The 19,918-nt window shown below is 45.1% G+C and overlaps 1 protein-coding gene and 10 non-coding genes across 17 annotated transcripts in view; 10 read left to right on the top strand and 1 right to left on the bottom strand.

The window, feature by feature from the left end:
• Positions 1–317: 317 nt before the first annotated feature.
• Positions 318–19,918, bottom strand: part of phldb1b (pleckstrin homology-like domain, family B, member 1b) — a 66,441-nt gene continuing 46,840 nt past the window's right edge. For 3 of the 7 annotated variants that reach the window (XM_029518307.1, XM_029518304.1, XM_029518301.1), the window contains 13 exons: positions 16,528–16,683; positions 16,319–16,429; positions 16,147–16,236; positions 13,394–13,555; positions 10,533–10,649; positions 10,343–10,448; positions 9,722–9,766; positions 7,969–8,311; positions 6,347–6,437; positions 5,373–5,519; positions 4,895–5,114; positions 3,165–3,250; positions 318–2,202 (listed from right to left, as the gene is read on the bottom strand). In XM_029518307.1, the coding sequence (XP_029374167.1) occupies positions 2,062–2,202; positions 3,165–3,250; positions 4,895–5,114; positions 5,373–5,519; positions 6,347–6,437; positions 7,969–8,311; positions 9,722–9,766; positions 10,343–10,448; positions 10,533–10,649; positions 13,394–13,555; positions 16,147–16,236; positions 16,319–16,429; positions 16,528–16,683 (1,815 nt within the window). In that variant the 3' untranslated portion in view covers positions 318–2,061. The remainder of the gene's footprint in view (positions 2,203–3,164; positions 3,251–4,894; positions 5,115–5,372; positions 5,520–6,346; positions 6,438–7,968; positions 8,312–9,721; positions 9,767–10,342; positions 10,449–10,532; positions 10,650–13,393; positions 13,556–16,146; positions 16,237–16,318; positions 16,430–16,527; positions 16,684–19,918) is intronic. The other 4 variants (XM_029518302.1, XM_029518303.1, XM_029518305.1 and 1 more) reach the window with 4 other exon arrangements.
• Positions 17,150–17,241, top strand: trnar-ucu (transfer RNA arginine (anticodon UCU)). Its single transcript is given in 2 exon segments — positions 17,150–17,186; positions 17,206–17,241. It is a non-coding gene; the product is annotated as a tRNA-Arg (tRNA).
• Positions 17,337–17,428, top strand: trnar-ucu (transfer RNA arginine (anticodon UCU)). Its single transcript is given in 2 exon segments — positions 17,337–17,373; positions 17,393–17,428. It is a non-coding gene; the product is annotated as a tRNA-Arg (tRNA).
• trnar-ucu (transfer RNA arginine (anticodon UCU)) lies at positions 17,708–17,799 on the top strand. The gene is given in 2 exon segments: positions 17,708–17,744; positions 17,764–17,799. It is a non-coding gene; the product is annotated as a tRNA-Arg (tRNA).
• Positions 17,893–17,984, top strand: trnar-ucu (transfer RNA arginine (anticodon UCU)). Its single transcript is given in 2 exon segments — positions 17,893–17,929; positions 17,949–17,984. It is a non-coding gene; the product is annotated as a tRNA-Arg (tRNA).
• On the top strand, positions 18,244–18,335 carry trnar-ucu (transfer RNA arginine (anticodon UCU)). Its single transcript is given in 2 exon segments — positions 18,244–18,280; positions 18,300–18,335. It is a non-coding gene; the product is annotated as a tRNA-Arg (tRNA).
• On the top strand, positions 18,521–18,612 carry trnar-ucu (transfer RNA arginine (anticodon UCU)). The gene is given in 2 exon segments: positions 18,521–18,557; positions 18,577–18,612. It is a non-coding gene; the product is annotated as a tRNA-Arg (tRNA).
• On the top strand, positions 18,872–18,963 carry trnar-ucu (transfer RNA arginine (anticodon UCU)). Its single transcript is given in 2 exon segments — positions 18,872–18,908; positions 18,928–18,963. It is a non-coding gene; the product is annotated as a tRNA-Arg (tRNA).
• Positions 19,059–19,150, top strand: trnar-ucu (transfer RNA arginine (anticodon UCU)). The gene is given in 2 exon segments: positions 19,059–19,095; positions 19,115–19,150. It is a non-coding gene; the product is annotated as a tRNA-Arg (tRNA).
• Positions 19,597–19,688, top strand: trnar-ucu (transfer RNA arginine (anticodon UCU)). The gene is given in 2 exon segments: positions 19,597–19,633; positions 19,653–19,688. It is a non-coding gene; the product is annotated as a tRNA-Arg (tRNA).
• trnar-ucu (transfer RNA arginine (anticodon UCU)) lies at positions 19,790–19,881 on the top strand. The gene is given in 2 exon segments: positions 19,790–19,826; positions 19,846–19,881. It is a non-coding gene; the product is annotated as a tRNA-Arg (tRNA).

Raw genomic sequence — 19,918 nt, 5'->3', positions numbered from 1 at the left:
CTGGACCGGGAGAGATCTGGGCCGGGAGAGACCTGGACCGGGAAAGACCTGGACCGGGAAAGACCTGGACCGGGAGAGACCTGGACCAGGAGAGACCTGGACCGGGAAAGACCTGGACCGGGAAAGACCTGGACCGGGAGAGATCTGGACCGGGAGAGATCTGGGCCGGGAGAGACCTGGACCAGGAGAGACCTGGACCAGGAGAGATCTGGACCGGGAAAGACCTGGACCGGGAAAGACCTGGACCGGGAAAGACCTGGACCGGGAAAGACCTGGACCGGGAGAGATCTGGACACAGGGTTTGTTTTTAATCCTCCTTTCAGGCCTCCAAACAGGATTTACTGAGCAGATTTTTTTTTTTTTTCAGGTAAATTAATTGCTATTTTACCAAAAATCAGACTTTGTTCTTTACACACCCTCATTTAGAAACTGTCTGAATAAATACAGTAAAAGTTGTAAAACAAAAATACACAACTGAATGTACAAAATATGAGAAACGTCTTTTTAGGTGAAATTTCAATTTCAATCAGGAAAATAAACAATCACAGAGCAGGCAGCTAACCATGCTAACATTAGCACTGATTTATCGATCATTAGTCAAATAAACTATCACTAATTCAGTTTAGCCTTTGGTCACAAACACAAAATACTCTAACACTACGTTTCCCATGATGCACCTCGTCACGTCGGTATTTTAAATTCGCCCGTCCTGTTTTTTTATGTTTTTAAACTGACAGCGTCGGAGGATGTCGTTGATATTCTGAACATTCAGTTTGTTAAATGTTAATTTATCATCATTTATTCTTTGTTAAACGTGGAGGAGCTGACCTCTCCGGCTGCCTCCATGTTTGTAGTCTCCGTCTCTTCACTCTTCGTGGACTCACAAACATCAAAAACAAAAACGACGACACAAAGTCAAGGCACAGATCTGGGTTTGGTTCAGTCCGGTCCGGTTTCTGAAGGCTGGCAGTGATGATGGCTGCTTCAGGCTCTGGAGCCAGTTAGCTGAAGGCTAGTTGGCAGAAAGTGTGTCTCCTCTTCAGTTTGTGGGTGAAAACAGAAGAGATGAACGAATTCCGTGACATCAGAGCTTAGCTTAGCTTAGCTTAGCTTAGCTTAGCACAAAACCCGGAAGCAGATGGAACTCACCAAAAGAGAGAAATCCAGCTCCAAATCTGTCGGAAGTGACAGATGGAGTGTTTTTATCGTAACAGTTCGACTTTCAAACACATTTATGCTCTTTTAAAAATAAAAAGTGCGGATGGCACTTGGCGCGTGAAGCTAGCGCCAGCAAGGAATTAGCTTAGCCTAGCGTTGAACAGAAACGTTTCGGCTCAGGTGAAAAATAAAAACATTCTCCAACTAAACAGGCAGCATCTCGGTTTTTGACAGATTAGCTTCAGAGCAGAAGCAGAATGAATCAGGTTAAAGCAGCTTAAACAGCCGGCTGACCTCCATCTGCCTGCAGCCTTCGTGCTAAAGTGAAGATGGGCTTTTTGGACAGAATGAGCTCTGACACCTTCATGTGTTCAGGATCAGTGATTTAACGTGGAATCACTGACTTCTAAAATATCTAGATTTGTACAGCACATCAAATATAATTCTAAAATCAGTCCAGCCTGCGTGTCTGAACGGAGCACAGTCATGATGGTACACTCAAACAAAACATTGGCATTTTGTCATTTGGCAGATTTCTCCAAGCTAAAAAAAAAAAAAAAAAGAAAGAAAGGAAACAAATAATACAAAAGGTTCAATAAACAGCAACTACAAGATCTCCATTTGGCAATATAGAAAGGCTTTTCAAAAGTCTCTGACAGGTTTACATTTGGTTTATATACAATAGTGTGTTTACGTGTGTGTGTCCTTCGGTTCCCTTTTTAAATCCAAACAGAATCATAGAAAATGTGGAGGTGAATGTCGACACTGTGAAATCAAACGGCGAGATTAAAAATGAGTAACAAACAAGGCTTTGTGTGTCTGTGGTGGAAACAGGAAGGGCCGACAGCCTGCGATGGGAGAGTCCCTGCCGAAACCGTGAGTTCATCACCTGCGTTCTGGCCGTCAGTTCATGAACTGCGTGTATCCCTCCGCCCCGGTGACGATGACGTCCATCCAGATCCTCATGGCCTCCGCCGACGGCGCCACCATGTAGTACAGCCGGTCGTGGGTCTTCACGCAGAAGGTCAGCGAGGGGTTGGGACTCTGAAGGAGAAGAAGAAGAACGGAGATTTCATCAAACGTTTCCAGACACACTGACAAACCAACTTAAACCTAAAATAAAAACAAAAACTCGCTGTTCAACAACTTCTATTTTACTGATATTTTCAGAATCTTCAAGTTCCATTTACTGACTCAGTTTATGTAGAATAATTATGGATTAATGAAATTAATTCTGTTTCTGAATGTTTTGATGAACACAAACACACGTTACCTCAGTTTGACTGAAGGAAGTTTTAGTTTCTAATTAGTTTTATGCTTTCATATAAAATAAAATGTTTTGTATTGTAACATCTCAGGAAACAGCTGAAGTTACATCCAGTTTATTAAACTGTCACTTTTCTTCAGTCTGCACCAAGTCGACCCGACTTCATTCTCTGTAATGTGGCAGTGAAAGTGACAAGTAAAATCAAAGTCCCAGAGTTGATCAGAGACACACAGTTAGTCAGAGTGTCGTGTGTTACGACACACACAGACACACACAGACACACACAGAGATGAGGCAGCAGCTCTTTGTGGGAGATAACTGACGGGATGATTCAGGAAGAAGACAAGCGTCCTCGACCTGAAGCCTCCGACATCCAAACATGAGCTGTGAAGGTGTTTTCCCGGATCACACTGGGGTCACTGACATCACTCGGACAGACGGGGATCAAGCAGGATCAGCATCTCCAGTCAAAACAGTGTGTGTTTTAGGTTCAGCTCATTTTATATCCATGCAGCCAAAGAGGGGGGAGCACAGAGCACCGATACATACACTGGTCATATTCAAGTTGAAAAATCCCGTCTGTGGCGGCAGCAGCAGGCAGCAAACGAAACAGCACGAAGAGAAAAGATGCAAAAAGCACACAGTGTGCAAAAAAGCAAGTTGAAACAAAAGAGAATGTGGGAGGAAAATAAAGGAGCGTGAAACGACGATGATGTTCAGGCGGCATGAGGAGCGTTACCTTGGTGGCACTGCGGAGGTGGTCGTAGTAGACCTCTTCTATCGCCTGGAAGTAGATCACACCCTTCAGTTTGGTCTCGTGTTTGTCTGTGAGAAAGCAGAAAAAGAAGGTTTGTTTGGTGAGAGACTGAAACGTGTTGACATAAACAACAACAGCAAGACTTTTGTTGGCATCAGAAGGCCGAAGCGCTTCACGCCCCGTTACCTCGAACATCGACTGGGAGCACAGCAGACACGGTCATTAGGAAAAAAGAAAAAGAGGGAATCAAACCTTGATCATGGGCGGTTTGTGGTTTGTGATGATGGATTGAAAAAGACAAGCACAGCACTTTTTCTCTGTTTTTAAACCGATGGTGCTCTCATTGTATTTTCAGACTTGCCTGCATTCTTACGCTACTCTGGCACATCATTGCAGTTTGTTTCATCAGCCACTGCAGAACTGCAGTAAGGAACCGGTGGGGAACTCAACACCCGTCTCTACCTCCAGGCACAAACACTCCACAAGCCAACTTAAGAGTAGTAGGTAGAGATGCACTGCTTCATTTCGAGGAATAACACTTTCCTTTTAATACGCAGCCATTATCTCCTAATGACCTCTTTAGCATTCCAACAGCCACGTTTGCATCTTATTTCACTGCATCTAAATGACCGGAGCTCTGCTCGTCTCGGCTGAGGTTGATTAACGTGAATTAGTGGCGCTCGTTGTTCAAGGTCAGGGACAAGGGCAAGCGTTGCATCTCAATCAGCGTCCTCAGAGAGCGCCGCACCGCACGCATTTTAACTACTGCTGAAGTAATCTCTGAGCGCCTCCTCAGCCCGGCGCGCTTTCAAGCAGCTTGAAGTGGAACCTTGTGACGACTTCAAAGGCCCCAAAGCAAACAAGTATCCCAGCAGAGGGCCAATTCACCCCCCCAGTCTGGAGGACGCCTGCTCTGCTGCCATTCATCTCTGTGTGTCAGATCTTCACCTCATTGTGACGTCTGATGTTTCCACTGAGCTGCTGAGATGTTCCTCCTCCATCTGCTGCTCAGACGCTCTTCTAACCTACAGTACCTGAACGCATCGCTGGGTGGACAAACTCAGAAGAATCTAATAATTCAAATCATACAAATCTAATTTTCCTGTTTTATACTTGAACCCTTCAACAGTTCAGAAAAATAAACATCTGACTTTTGTCTCTTTCATCAGATTTAGATTCTGATGATGAGTTTCTTCATAATCTGTGTTAAATTACCATCATTATGAACGACCTGGTGACATGATGTACATAATACATATTTTATTTTAAATTCTTTAACTACAGGACTTTTTGAGTTGTCTTGTGTTTTTACTGCAGTAATTTAGCTTTTGCTTGGCATTTACCCGTACCTCTGCACGGGTAGGAAAGGAAACCTACCAGCAGATGAGCCATCGCCAGATTTGTGTGTGTGTGTGTGTTTGTGTGACAACCAGGGTGGACTAACATACATAATGTATTTGCAACATCAATTATTCTTTTTTTTCTGAATGGAGTCAGAGCTGGTGCAACATCGCCAGTGTGTTGCATTATGGGTCGTTTCTTCTGTGTTTTGTGGGGAGCCTGTTTATACATCTCAGTTTCACCTCGGAGACTTTCTGCTGCTTCGTGTTTGTTTTTCAGACAAATAAATTCCTGGGCAGGTGAAATAAGTCAAAGGCCAAATCGTATTGGCGTGGCGCTCAAAGACGGCAGTGTCCACTCGCACTTCTTACCAACGTAGTAGGACAGAGTCCTCTTGAGGCGGTCGAAGACGAACCAGCGTTTCTTCCAGGACTTGATCTTTCCTCCCATCTTGACCAGGTAGCCCTTACACATCTTCTCGGTCAGGATGACGTGGTAGCACGTGTCCACGCTGTGGCCTGACGACTCCACGTGGGAGCGCAGGTCGAACTCCTCCTTCCTGATGGGCAGGTAGCGGGTCATGGGGCGGGCCTGGGTCAAGACAAAGCATCAGGCTGAGGTCAATGTCAACATTCAGGATAGTTCTGACGCCCGCTTTGCTGCTCTTTAAATTCTGAATACTAAAATCTAAACATTTTCTGTGTAATTAAATTGAATCCAGGCAGAAAATCCTCCATATCCCTGTGTGTCTGCCCTCAGGTGAAGAACCTGACAGAGGTAGGACAGTTTGTCTGGACTCATTTCAGACCTTTCTGGCGTGCAGAGTCAATTACGTCTCATTTCACCGACCTGAGAGAAGTTCTTGCTCCTCATCTTCACCTCTTTCTCTACGAGCTGCTGCCGGTGGAAAGTTTCATCCTGCAGCCTCCTCTCCGCCTCCTCCCTTCTCCTCCTCTCCTCCTCCAGCATCTGACGGCGAGCCAGGCTCTCTCGCTCCTGGAGGAGACAGGCCTTTCATTACGTGTGTTTTTGATCTGTGGATGGAGTTCGCAGCGCCGGCCAGCTCCTACATTCAAACATTTATGAGCTCAAGCTGTGGAGCCACCACACAGCTTCACCACGGCTGACCATTATTTACGCAGAGCGATCACACATGTAGCTAGAAGACAAATAAAGTGGAGAGAAATCAATCACTTTACTCTCCCAGCTGATGGAACGGTTCCCCCGAAGAGCCGAAAGCAGCCGGACGTCAAATCAAATCCTCTTTCTTCAGACTGATTTTTAATGACTCTGGGGAATATCGGGGAATTATTTTTTTTTGTCCCACTTAGTTTACTGATCCTGATGTTGTAAATTGTATTTTATTATTCATCTTTTTGTAAATTGTGATAGCATTTTAAATTTATTTCATTCATTTGATTGATACATGTTTTTACCAGAATATCACAACAGAGTGAAGCTTCTCATTTAAGTACTCATCATTTAGCTGTGTGAAAAGTGTTATAGAATTAAGGTTTGACTGATGATCTGATCTAATAAATATTGGATGATAAAAGGAGCTGTATATTTAAAGCTTCAGAGAAAAACGGAAGATCAGACGAGCAGGAAGAGAAATGTGGCGGAGAAACTTCAGTGGAATCATCGTTGTACTTCACACTAAACTTTCTCATCAGGGCCAAAGAGACGAAGACATCTGAAACCAATACGAATGAATCAAAGGACCGAGTTTCTGTCAGGAAGCTGTTTAATGCTCCGATCATCATCCGTCATTACGTCTGGATTCAGACGGATCATTGCTCCAGCTCTCTCTCTTCTTTTCTTACCCTCGATTCAATAAGTCTGGCTTTCTCCAGCTGCGCCTCCTTCAGCATTTTTTCCATCTCTTCGATCTTCAGCGTGTCCACACCTCCGATGCTGAAACACACAGGTATCACAAAATGTCTATAGAAAACATTATGTCGCTGTTATAAAACACACAAACTCTGCCAAAAACCAAAAGTTCACATTAAAGTTTAACTCTGAAGCGTTAAACATAAAGTCATTGCATCATTGCTCAGCTGTGTATCAGCGGAGACTGACACTGAGTCCAGATCCTGCAGACCAGCGTCGATGTGATGAGTTTGTTTTCTTCCATCACTCTGATCCAAACTTTTGATTGTTTGTGTAGCTGCGGTGCGCTTCCAGCAGGTAAATGCTTTAAAAAATGTATGTTATTGTGCTGTGTGGAAATATGATGAAATACAGACTGTTCTGTTTCTGTTCAGCAACACAACAAAGTCTGCTCTCCTTAATCCTCCTGATAACATCAGAGCTTTCTAATGACAGATCCCAAAGATATAAACTTTTATCTCATTTGTAAATGTGTGGCATTGCCTAACAACTTCACGGTTCACTGATGTAACTGTTAACTATAAACTTCACATATGGAAACATTTTAACATAAGCACACGTCTGTTGTTAAGAAGTGTAAAAACTGCTATTTAAAAAGTACCGTATTTTCACTTCAAGCCTTTTATTTTTGGGATTGACATCCATTAGAAGCTCGGGGGAGTCGACCTTTAAAAGCCTGAGTTACTGAATCGCTGCTATCTAACCCGCGTCGTCTCGATCAAAACTCGGCTCATAAACTGCCTCTGTGCCGTTTTCCTGCCCCTCCTGCCTCCACTTATCACTAACGTCGTCTCTTAAAAAAAAAAAAAATGAAAGAGGACTAATAGTTTTCTGTAATTTGACTCGTGAGAGCTGTTAAGGAAAATGAAGAATGGGTGCTGCTGAGAACCTGCTGTGGAGAACATTTGTTTCAATGCAGCTCACAGTCACAAGAACAGATGGTTTCTTAATTAACCGGCCTGTGGATACAGACTTTCACTGGTACAGAGCAGCGTGTGTGTGTGTCTGCGTTCAGTAGGTTGACATGAATAGTAATCTGTTTGGATTCATTTAAACTTGTGAAATCTGTTCTTGAGGCTTAAAGTAAGCGTTTACTGCTACAACTAAATAGTTGTTAGTTGTAAAAGACTAGAAAGTGGCGCCGGCTGTTTTGTTGAAAGTGTTCAGCTTCCATTGTGTCGAGACCGTGAGCAAGCCTCTAATGAATCCATTTTATCTGGGAATGAAGTAATTCTCTGAATTAAATGTGTTAAATGGTCCTGTTCACTGATTGGCCGGTCCAACCTAGCATCCCTGTACAACAGTGTGCACCTGTCACCTATTTTTCTGATCTGAGCGTGAGGAGAAGCTGAGTTTATCGCAGCGACAGAATAAAGTATACAATATTTCAGGGACATATTCATCAGTGGAAAAAAAGAAACCCTTAATGTGGCTTTCAAAGGGCAAATGGTTGAAACATAATTTAGAACAATTTACTCTGCTGAATATGAACATTGACAACGACAACGTCTCCACTGAGACACACGAGGCCGATCCTTCGTCAGCGTGCTCCTACCTGGATAAGTTATCCGGCGAGCAGGCCGAGTTGTTCCCCGTGGACACGCTGGTGTCCATGCTGTCGGAGCTCTCCAGGCTCAGGGTGTCATACGGCTGCTCTCCGGCTGACGGGGGCTGGTGGTGCAGGATGGAGTGGTGAACCAGAGGAGGAGGGCCTACGGAGCTGTGGCTCAGCGTGGGGCTGTAGGCCATGACGGGAGAGTAGGAGGGCGACGAGGAGGACAAGTTCATGAGGTGGGTCTGAGAGCCGTGGAGGGCCTCCCACTGACACTGAGCCTCCACCGCCGCTCTCTGTTTGAGCTCGGCCAGGCGACGACGCTGCTCTTCGATCACCTGTTGACCTGGAGGGAAAGGGAGCACGTCCAGTCAGTGGGTCCGTTCTGGAGCAATGACTGAACCTAAACCAAACCAGGCAAGCGACGCCGCCACCGAGTCAGCAGAGGTCCACTTGTTTCGACAGAAACCAACAGGCCTGCTGCAGAGGCCGTCGTCCCAAGTATCTACAGCTGAACACCCGAAACCAGCACCAGCACACAAACTGCAGGACCGCGAACCATGCACCGCACATACAAGTATGTGCTCTCTGAGAATCTCAAGCCCAAACCAGAAAAACAGTCACAACACCACCATCAAGAAGCCCAGGTATCTAATTTCTGATATCTCAAATCCATGCTGCTGTGGACCTGACACCAGGCAGATACATCTGGAGAGCTGCCCAGGAGCTCAGCGCTCAACATGCAAGATGTCATCTCTGCTAGCAGGAACATTCATGGAAGATTGATGGGAGAAAAAAAAAGTCTTCAATGTTACGGATAAAAGATGAAAAGAAATCTTTTGGAGGAGAAGAGTTAATGACACACAGCAGAGATGGAAGAGGCTGAGGATGAGGAGACAGAGTCTGAAATTAACAGCCACCATGTGTCAGCTTCCCATAAACGCTGCCTTTGATGGATAAATCAACAGAAAGAACCTGTCAGGCTGCTTTCACTCATACATGAGACTTCATTTTATTATTTTATCTTATTTATTTATTTAGTAGTTTTTTTTCATAAAGTGTCTGGAGCCAGCAGCACAAAACACCTTAATTTAAGATTTAAGAGTAAATGTTCCTTTAAAATCAAAGTGGCGTCTCCTTTACCTGTAGTTGGGTCACCTGAGAAGCAGCGTGCTCCGCAAAAAACACGTTTAACGTTTCATTTTTTTACCCTGACATTAAAACATTAATATTAGTTTAAGTTTCAGCATTATCTTTATTATTTTATACGTTATTTCGCCATTAAAAGCATTTTCCTGATGAACTACTTTTCATGAACCGAATCGCTATATCACTGTGCGTGCAGGGATAGGACCAGTTCCCAAAATAAAGGCCTCAATAATAAATAATAAATAAATATTCCAAATGTGTGGTGGAGTTAAAATAATATTTCCCCCCGCCGGACATGTTTTAAGTGGCCAAATCCGTTTTTTCTGTACTTTATGAATCACTTAATAGTGAAGTAGTTGCTCTTAACATCGTAAGAAACACCAGAGAATATAAGTCACATTTAAGTCCAGAGGCTGGCTGCTACTTCCAGCCGTATTTATCTGAATGAGGACGGAAAATAAAACAGGAACAGGTTGTTCATTTTCTGCGGTTCGGTTTGTTGAGCCAGTTAATTTCAGACACTGATGAAGAGACAGGACAGGGACAGAAAACCAGCTGAGTCCTGCTGAAGGGAGCGGAGGGAACTCCTGGACACTGATCCATCTACCTGCTGAGCTCTCCTCTATGGCGGCCTGTCTGGAGGTCTGGGGCTCTGTGGTGCAGCAGCACAGGAGACAAATCCACAAAGACAGACGTGAGGAAGAAGCTGAACTACAGACGCCGGTGTGTGTGTGTGTGTGTGTGTGTGCGTGCGTGTGTGTGACCAGCTCCCAGCAGCCTTGGCTGAGCTACAAAAAAACAAAACAGCTTTGCTCCGGTCTGTTTGGTCAGACAGCACTGACGTGTGAAGACATGTCTCTGCCTCTACTAAAGTCACACACAGACAAAGAGTTCACTGGACATGAGCAGGAGACACTGACAGATAACAACATGAACAACATGAACAACATGCATCTGCACATCTGAGAACATCTTTCATATTTGTCACACTTTCTGACAGGCTCCAATAAATGTGTGAGCTGTTCTGTATAATTATTATTATTATAGTTAGTAATGGTTGCTCAGTTCACAGCTTTAGGTTTAAAATCAACTGCACACTGGGACCAAGTAAGTCCAGAAGCAGTTCAGAATTTTTCACTGAGGTGGAGATATTAAATCAACTTCTGCTTTCGATCATGTAGCAATAAGGAGTGCCCTTCACAGGTGAGGGGCAGACTGGGTCAGTTACCTTTCTGCTGCAGAGCTAGTTGTCTCTTGGTCTCAATGTCCTGCAGGGTTGCAGCCAAGTTCCTGGGCAGGCTGCCGGTGCTGTTGGGGACCAGCAGGGGGCTCTGCTGAGTCAGAGAACAGCCAGACTCAGAGAAACAGATTCAAGTGGGGTTTTATATCAGAAACAAACAAACAAAAAAACTGTCTACCTTGGAGCTGGTGTTGCGTCCCAGTGTTGCTGTTCCCTGCTGCAGAGGGGAGGCTGAGCCGGATTTGGGCTGATGAAGAGAAAGACCTGGATCGCTGTCCAGCTTGGAGCGGAAAACCTGAGGGAGGGAAGCAAACGGGATGAAGACGTCAAGTTCAGGAGTTCGTGTTAAAACCGACTACATTGACGGTGGATGAGGTGTTAGAAGTTGGATGGACAACTGAAATCCACCATAAATGAGCCGCAGGCACCTGATAGAAAACCAGTGAAAGCACCATGAAGCATTTTACTGCCAGTCCTTCAACAAAGTGCTGTAAAATATCAGGATCAACGATGCATGAGTTAAGAGCATAGTTAGAGAGCTTTTGATCAGGCCGTGTTAAGTGATGCTGCATTCATGTCCTCAAATATTCTGACATATTTAAAACTGTGACTGAAGGTTTTTCTCCCATCAATTCTCAAACCAGAGAAATCAGGTTGAAATCAAATTAAAAGTTTGTTTTATTGACTACATCTGTGAGGAACTCAAAACAGATTCATCCAGATGTGATGTCTCAATGTCCAACAAACTGACTATTAAATATTATAGACCAATAAAATGGCCTGTTTAAACTGATCAATGACAGACAGAACTTTTTACACGGCTATTACAGTAATAATTACTATCCTGTATTCCTAGGTGTCAGTGTTACGGCCAACAGAAGGTCAAAACTGACTTTATTCCGTTTTGAGCTGCATATTTATGATCCACTTTTTCCACTTTGCTGGTTTCAGCTCTGTATTAGAACCAGATGAAGGATTTTAGTCTTCAGACTTGTGAATCTGAACTAATCAGGGAAACAAACTGCAAGGTTAACCATTACCACGATAATATGGCGTACAGTAAATAAACAAATATTTACTTAAAGTTTGTTGATACAGTGCATGTCTTCGTCATACACCATAATAACTGACCTCACTGTCACCACCATAGTGACACCAGTTTATCTCAACGTAGCTGTTTGGACCTGCTTCTTTCCTCCTCTGTGAATGCATTGCTCAAGTTAATAAAATATTTTTCGAACTTTATCAACTTTTAGTCACTTTTGTCATGTTTTTATTACATATGTTCATTCCAATGATGATGAAAATGTGGTTGGTGTGGCAGCCCCAGTTTCTCCTGGTTGGTGGTGATGAGGAAAAAACATCCATCTGAAGCTCCAGGTAAAAACCTGCTGAACGAACCAAGCCAGGAGAAACTCCAACTCCCATGACCCCATGCTGCTATGTCAGTAAGAGCCACAGGTTCACAGTCAGAACTGTGGTTAACAGACTTTTTTCAAATGATGTGAATGCAGCAATATTAAACCGTCACACACACACACAGAGCAAACTTTTCTGGATGTGAGACAACAGCAGGAAGCTGAAGGTTGGCGTAGACATGACACCAAAAAGGACAAATGGGAAGAAGAAAGGATGCCTTCTACCTGCAGCCCAGGCCGGCGGCCTGACAGAGACTTGGCCGGCAGAGGGGGGGGGCAGAGCTGGCTGGACTCAGCCATCAGCTCCTGATACCACTGCTCTAAATCAAGCTTGGGAAGGTGAGGCCGACTGCCCTCAGCCTGGTACTGGAGAGCAGCAGCAGACCAGCAGAGAGGGCCAAGAAGAAGAAGACGACGAAGAAGAAGAGAAAACAGGAGAAGATTAGAAAGCATTCAAAGACAGAAGAAGGTTTTTTTCATACTTTGGAAATGAAATATCTGCAACACATTTTTGTTGTCAGCTGCATTATGCCGCGTCGCCTCAGCTGCTGAATCTCTGCTTTACATGTCTGTGTTTTAGTTCTCCTTCTGCTGCAATGACCCACTTTCCCACAAGAATTTGAAAGTTTTCCTCCGATCCACTTCTGCTCTCCTGCAGTCGAGAGCTCAGGAATAACAGGGGGTTTGTGTTTGATTGCTGTTTTTTGAGGTTCACCGCGGTCACAATAACAAGCTGCCGGTTTGATCTCAACTTTTTAACCACGCTGCTTGCATAACGTGACCGCCATGCAGCTAATCGCTGTGTTAAGTGCACACACACGTGCACACAAACCGATATTGATGTTTCATTCTAATTCAATTCTGACACGAGAGTTGACGTTTAAAGAGAGAGGCAAATGTGATGGATTACATAAGTGAAACTGGCTGTAAGACTGAGCTATGTTGAGACAGATCTTTGAAAACAATGGGAGTCTGTGACTTCAGGCAAAGCAGCTCCAGACTCTGTCAAATCCAGAACATCACAAGGTTCTTCACAGGCTCCAGCAGCAACAGAGGAACAGGTATCACACTCAGACGACGTCAGTGAGGAAGTCAAAACAGATTCCCCCAGATGTGATGTCAGCAGGTCAGAGGACAAATCAGCAGAGCGTCTGTTTTATTCCATTATTCCATTTGTGTTTAGAGCAACACAAAAGCTGGACTCGAACCCGCAATGCTGCAATAGGTTCTAGGCCTACATGGACACTATTACTGTTACATATTACACACCGATGGTTTGGCACAAACCAGGCAAAACCACAATTTAAATAAACAGCAGCATAAAGGAGAAGTGTGACTATATGACAATTTCAAGTCAGCGTTATTCTTGTTCAAATAGTTGTGATTCAAAATTTTGCTCTAAAACACAGTGACACACTGAAACAGCAGTGTAGTTAAATACATTAACTGTTAAAACTTCTGAAGGAAATGCAGGATCTTTACTGGATTTACCACGAAAAAAAAAAAAAAAAAAAATCACAAAACAATCAATGTTATTTTGTTTCGTGAACGACAAGTGCAAGCACACACACACAGACAGAGATTGGTCAGGATGAGAAATGGCAGGAAGGTTAGCACACACCTCCACAGAGAGAGAGAGGGAGGAGCCATGAGGAGGGGGGAGGCAGGAGAAGGCGGGGTCTACTGCTCCAGACTGCAGGGGCTGGCGAAGCGGGGAGGTCGGGGACGACTCCACCTTTGGCATCCCATACATCTGATTTAACTGGCCCACTGTCACATACTCCTTCTCAGAGGAAACACACACACACACACACACACACACAGGTGGAGAGGAGAGAGAGACAGGAGTGAGCAGACATGTCAGCGCGACAGGCAACAGGAGGGAAACATGTGGAGTGCACTCTGTGACCCATGGCATCATGGGAGTGTGAGGGGAGGCGGGGGAGCGTAACTGGATTAAAACAAAAGGCGACAAAATACACACAATCAGCATCATCTGGGCCACACAGACACACAGCCAGACGTTTTATTATTCTGGTGAATCACACGTGACTACAGCTGGAGCCAATCAGAAACAGATCACATTTAAACCATAACTTTGGTCATTTCATGGGTCATTAAGTTTTTAATACTCTGTATATAAAACACAGCAGACTAATAAATTAATGTTTTGTGTTGCTGTTGTGATGGATGAGGCGATAACACTTTGAGGAAACGCCTCATTTTGGTACCTGGTCTGAATCCCCATATTTGCTCCAGGAAATAGTTTTTCAGAGTGAAAAGTTATGACTTTGGGTGGGTGATACACACATATAAACCTTAAAGTTTTAAAGCTATCAACCGCAGCTAATTGTCACATGAAGCGTTTTAAAAGCGCGCAATAAAATGACTTGCATACCCGACCTGCAGCGTGCTGCGTTTTAATCCATTAGCAGACATTTATTTGGTCGTGGAATCCTGACTTACAGCGTTAAACTCCTCTTTTTCCTGGTGCAGATTCAAGCACTGGACTCCATTTAACATCACTAATTAGAGTGAGTCAGAAATATCTGAATTTGGAGACAAATAAAAGATTTTTTTTGCCAAAATTTCAGAGCTCTATCACAAAAAGTCTGTTTGTACTATTATTGTCTCAATAAAAAGTTATATTTGTCTTGACCTCGGTTAATCCTGACATGATGACATCACCCGATCCTCAGCATCTACAGTAAATATCACACAACACATGCACCACAAAGTCTGAGTAGCTGCAGGCCAGCAGAGGGAGCAGCATGACACGACAACGGAGGGAGAGTGACTACAGACAGAGGAAGTCACGGAGGAGACAGACAGAAGTGATGGTACCTCGCAGGCGCCCGCTAATGCAGCATCTATGGCAAACGTGCGGCCGTGCGAGGCGGACTCGCTGTCACGCTGGTACATCTTATAAACGTCCGACAGCCTCATATACTCCTGAAGCCGGTGGCCGACAACAGTCAGACAGCATGAGAAGCCATGAGGACAACACACACACACACAGAAGAGCAGAAACAACCCACAATGCATTGAGCTTTTCAGTTCAGAGGTGATGTGATGTAAGCAACCAGTTTTGTTTTATCTGGTTGTGTGTGAAAACAGAGGAACACACTCTTACGCATCACAAGTTACTGACACACAATCAGGTTGCAGACGGACGATCAAAGTGGTAAACAACTGATCATAACAAAGTAAACAACCGTGAGCGGACAGAAGCGTATGGGAGTTAATCCACTAGATCCCTGAACTAAAGGTGCTGTTAAAGTTACATGCGGTCTACAGGTAGACCCCCATGTGGTCCTTGGTTCTATATCAGGTCTAGGTTCTCCAGTAATCCAGTTGAAGTCTCAAAGGTCTGAGTCCTCAGAGAGGTTCTCACAGTCTGGATTCAGAAACTGAGCCCTAAAGCCAGCTGTCAGGACTTCTGGGACTTTGTGATGTCACAACAACACCAGCCAAAGCCCCGCCCACTTTGACCCACTGTCAAAGCTTTTCGGGGTTTGGTTTCTCTGTGTGTTTACCTGAAATCTGCTGTGATTTTTATTCTCTGAAAACAACCATCCAATCAGAGGAGAGGGTCAGATCCTCTCTTCTGATTGGCTGACTGACATGTTCTAAGGCAGCTCCAGAGAGAAGCTTGAGAGAAGAGCTACACATTCTTCAGCTTCTGGATGTTAAACCCTTCAAAATAAAATTACACTATGAGGCCTTTAAGGTCTACAGGAAAAACCCACTCCAGACCACCACAGCACAGCTCAGAACATCACAGGCACAGTTAGAGCCACCAGGACACGGACAGTGCAACAATGAGCGACCTTTGTGGGGAGCTGCACAGAGACAGAAAGCAGGGAGGAGTAATGGGCTTCATGCAGGGGTCATTAGTCTTATTACCTCTGTGGGGCTGCTGGGGCACAACTGACAGGGAGGGGAGGGATGTAAGTAGGAAGGAGAGGCTTGACAGAGGGAATGCTGGGAGGAGTGGACATCCTCCAAAAACAGGTCAGCCTCGCTGATATGGAGCATTTCCTGTTTCAGCAATCGGGGATAAGAGCTTTTTTAATACCTGCAGAAAACTGACAGGACACTCGACACAAGTTTGTAAAGATTAAGGGATCATGTGACACTTTTATCTGTCAGTCACCTTCCCATCAGGCAGCGTCGTCCAAGTTAGACACATCAAAAACATCAATGCCACACAAATCAATGCACAGATCCTTGGATTAGTCCGACCACACCAACGAGCCACGGCCAATTAAGGAGACAACAATCAGCTGCGAGTCATCAAAGGTGTGTTTTGGTTTGCCTCCCGGAGCACCGAGCGCAGGTGGCCGTTTGTTTTCGGCTCGGCCCTTCTCTTACCTCTCTCATTGCAGTGGAGGACTTTGGGAAGCTCTTTCCTCCAGTCAGGCTGTGGTACCTCTTCTCCAGGGCCAAGAGTCTCTCCTTCTCCTGGAGAACAAAATCAGAATATCAGTGTTATCTCTGACGACTGGCCGGCTTTCTCTGCAGGTGTGAAGGTGTGTTTGTGCACCTTTTGGAGCATTTGCAGGGTGAGCGTTCGCTCCTTTGTCAGCCGCTCACACTCCTGAGATGCCTGCAGACTGAGCTGGTTCGCCTGGTTCTCCAAAGCAGACACCTTCTCCTGCAGGAGACAACACAAAAATGAGGTCACCCCTTTTGTTCAAAGCCAGATTTTATTCCGGTCTTCTTCTGGTCTACGGTCTACTCGCGTCTCCTCACCTTCCTCTTGGCCACACTGCTGTGGTACTCTGCCCTCTCCTGGAGCAGCTGCTGGCTGATGGTCTCTCTCTCCTCCTCCAGACTGCTCTCCCTCTCCAGCTGCTGAAACTCCAGATCCTCAAACTTTTTGGTTCCCGCTTCCAACGCCTCTCCGTCCTGAAGGGAGGACCGGCACACGCTATCAGCTGTTACATCTGAGTTACGGAGCTCATTTTGAAGTAGCCCACTCGCCCCAGACTGGCATGGTTGCTAACAGCAAAGCCAAAACACTGTGAAGCTGAGGCTGGTTTCTTTTTTTGGGAGGGGTGGGGGGAGGACAACTAAAAGCACAACAACTTGGCCAAGCAAACATGAAGAGCATGCTCCTATTTATGTGTTGTTGGTATTTCAGTAATGAAAACAGCGCAGCCCCGTGGTCCACACAGTTCAGATCTGGTGTTAACCTCCATTTCAGCTCGAAGTTCATCAGGCCACACCTGGAATTAGACAGTGACCACGTCTGATACGATCTTACTACCACAGTTTACACACGTTTTTTAAGCATTTCTTGAAACCAGAAGAAGCCATATTAGGTGGAGAAGATGGGCCGGAGAAGAGTGTGGTACAAACACATGGTCCGAAAGGCTCTGTGGCGCAATGGACAGCGCATTGGACTTCTAGCTCAATATAAAGAAAGTAATTCAAAGGTTGTGGGTTCGAGTCCCACCAGAGTCAAAGTTTATTAGCAATCGCCTGATGCTGCCATCTTTGCGTGGTGACAGTCCAGCTGATGACAGTCTGGTTCTGTCTAACCATTGTACAGTACAAAAGGCTCTGTGGCGCAATGGACAGCGCATTGGACTTCTAGATGGATACAAAGAAAGTAATTCAAAGGTTGTGGGTTCAAGTCCCACCAGAGTCAAAAGTTTGTTTGGCGATTGCCTGATGCTGCCATCTTTGAGTAGAGACAGTTCTGTTGACAGTCCGGTTCAGTGTAACCATCACACAGTACCCAAGGCTCTGTGGCGCAATGGACAGCACATTGGACTTCTAGCTCAATATAAAGGAAGTAATTCAAAGGCTCTGGGTTCGAGTCCCACCAGAGTCAAAGTTTGTTTGGTGATTGCCTGATGCTGGCCTCTTTGAGTAGAGACGGTTCTGTTGACAGTCTGGTTCAGTGTAACCATCACACAGGACCCAAGGCTCTGTGGCGCAATGGACAGCGCATTGGACTTCTAGATGGATACAAAGGAAGTAATTCAAAGGTTGTGGGTTCGAGTCCCACCAGAGTCAAAGTTTGTTTGGTGATTGCCTGATGCTGCCCTCTTTGAGTAGAGACGGTTCTGTTGACAGTCTGGTTCAGTGTAACCATCACACAGGACCCAAGGCTCTGTGGCGCAATGGACAGCGCATTGGACTTCTAGATGGATACAAAGGAAGCAATTCAAAGGTTGTGGGTTGGAGTCCCACCAGAGTCAAAGTTTATTAGCGATCATCTAATCAATGGCTCTCTCACTTTGTTTGTCGTCAAGGTTCCCTGAATACTAAACGTGTTTATAGACTGTCTCAAGGTTGCTGAACAGGTGATGTCAGCTGTTGGTTTATTAACTGGTTCGAGTCCCACCACAGTCAAGTTTTTTTTAACGATCATTGAATATGCAGCCTGAGGCTGCCATCTTTGCGTGGAGACGGTTCTGTTGACAGTCTGGTTCAGTGTAACCATCACACAGTACCCAAGGCTCTGTGGCGCAATGGACAGCGCATTGGACTTCTAGATGGATACAAAGGAAGTAATTCAAAGGTTGTGGGTTCGAGTCCCACCAGAGTCAAAGTTTGTTTGGTGATTGCCTGATGCTGCCCTCTTTGAGTAGAGATGGTTCTGTCGACAGTCTGGTTCAGTGTAACCATCACATTGTGGTTCGAGTCCCACCAGAGTCAAAGTTTGTTTGGTGATTGCCTGATGCTGCCCTCTTTGAATAGAGACGGTTCAGTGTAACCATCACACAGGACCCAAGGCTCTGTGGCGCAATGGACAGCGCATTGGACTTCTAGATGGATACAAAGGAAGCAATTCAAAGGTTGTGGGTTCGAGTCCCACCAGAGTCAAAGTTTATTAGCGATCATCTAATCAATGGCTCTCTCACTTTGTTTGTCGTCAAGGTTCCCTGAATACTAAACGTGTTTATAGACTGTCTCAAGGTTGCTGAACAGGTGATGTCAGCTGTTGGTTTATTAACTGGTTCGAGTCCCACCACAGTCAAGTTTTTTTTAACGATCATTGAATATGCAGCCTGAGGCTGCCATCTTTGCGTGGAGACGGTTCTGTTGACAGTCTGGTTCAGTGTAACCATCACACAGTACCCAAGGCTCTGTGGCGCAATGGACAGCGCATTGGACTTCTAGATGGATACAAAGGAAGTAATTCAAAGGTTGTGGGTTCGAGTCCCACCAGAGTCGAAGTTTATTAGCAATCGCCTGATGCTGCCATCTTTGAGTGGTGACAGTCCAGCTGATTACAGACTGGTTCTGTCTAACCATTTTACAGCACAAAAGGCTCTGTGGCGCAATGGACAGCGCATTGGACTTCTAGATGGATATAAAGAAAGTAATTCAAAGGTTGTGGGTTCAAGTCCCACCAGAGTCAAAGTTTATTAGCGATCATCTAATCAATGGCTCTCTCACTTTGTTTGTCGTCAAGGTTCCCTGAATACTAAACGTGTGTATAGACTGTCTCAAGGTTGCTGAACAGGTGATGTCAGCTGTTGGTTTATTAACTGGTTCGAGTCCCACCACAGTCAAGTTTTTTTTAACGATCATTGAATATGCAGCCTGAGGCTGCCATCTTTGCGTGGAGACGGTTCTGTTGACAGTCTGGTTCAGTGTAACCATCACACAGTACCCAAGGCTCTGTGGCTCTATGGACAGCGCATTGGACTTCTAGCTCAATATAAAGAAAGTAATTCAAAGGCTGTGGGTTCGAGTCCCACCAGAGTCAAAGTTTATTAGCGATGGCCTGATGCTGCCATCTTTGAGTGGTGACAGTCCAGCTGATGACAGACTGGTTCTGTCTAACCATTTTACAGTACAAAAGGCTCTGTGGCGCAATGGACAGCGCATTGGACTTCTAGATGGATACAAAGAAAGTAATTCAAAGGTTGTGGGTTCGAGTCCCACCAGAGTCTAGTTTTATTAACGCTCTAATATGCCTCCTGACGCTGCCATCTTTGTGTGGAGACGGTTCTGTTGACAGTCCGGTTCAGTGTAACCATAACGCAGTATCCAAGGCTCTGTGGCGCAATGGACAGCGTGTTGGACTTCTAGCTCAATATAAAGAAAGTAATTCAAAGGTTGTGGGTTCGAGTCCCACCAGAGTCAAAGCTTATTAGTGATCGCCTGATGCTGCCATCTTTGC

The sequence above is a fragment of the Echeneis naucrates genome, chromosome 13, assembly GCF_900963305.1.
Source record: "Echeneis naucrates chromosome 13, fEcheNa1.1, whole genome shotgun sequence".
Classification (NCBI taxonomy): Eukaryota; Metazoa; Chordata; class Actinopteri; order Carangiformes; family Echeneidae; genus Echeneis; species Echeneis naucrates.
This window is presented reverse-complemented; position numbering and strand designations above follow the sequence as displayed.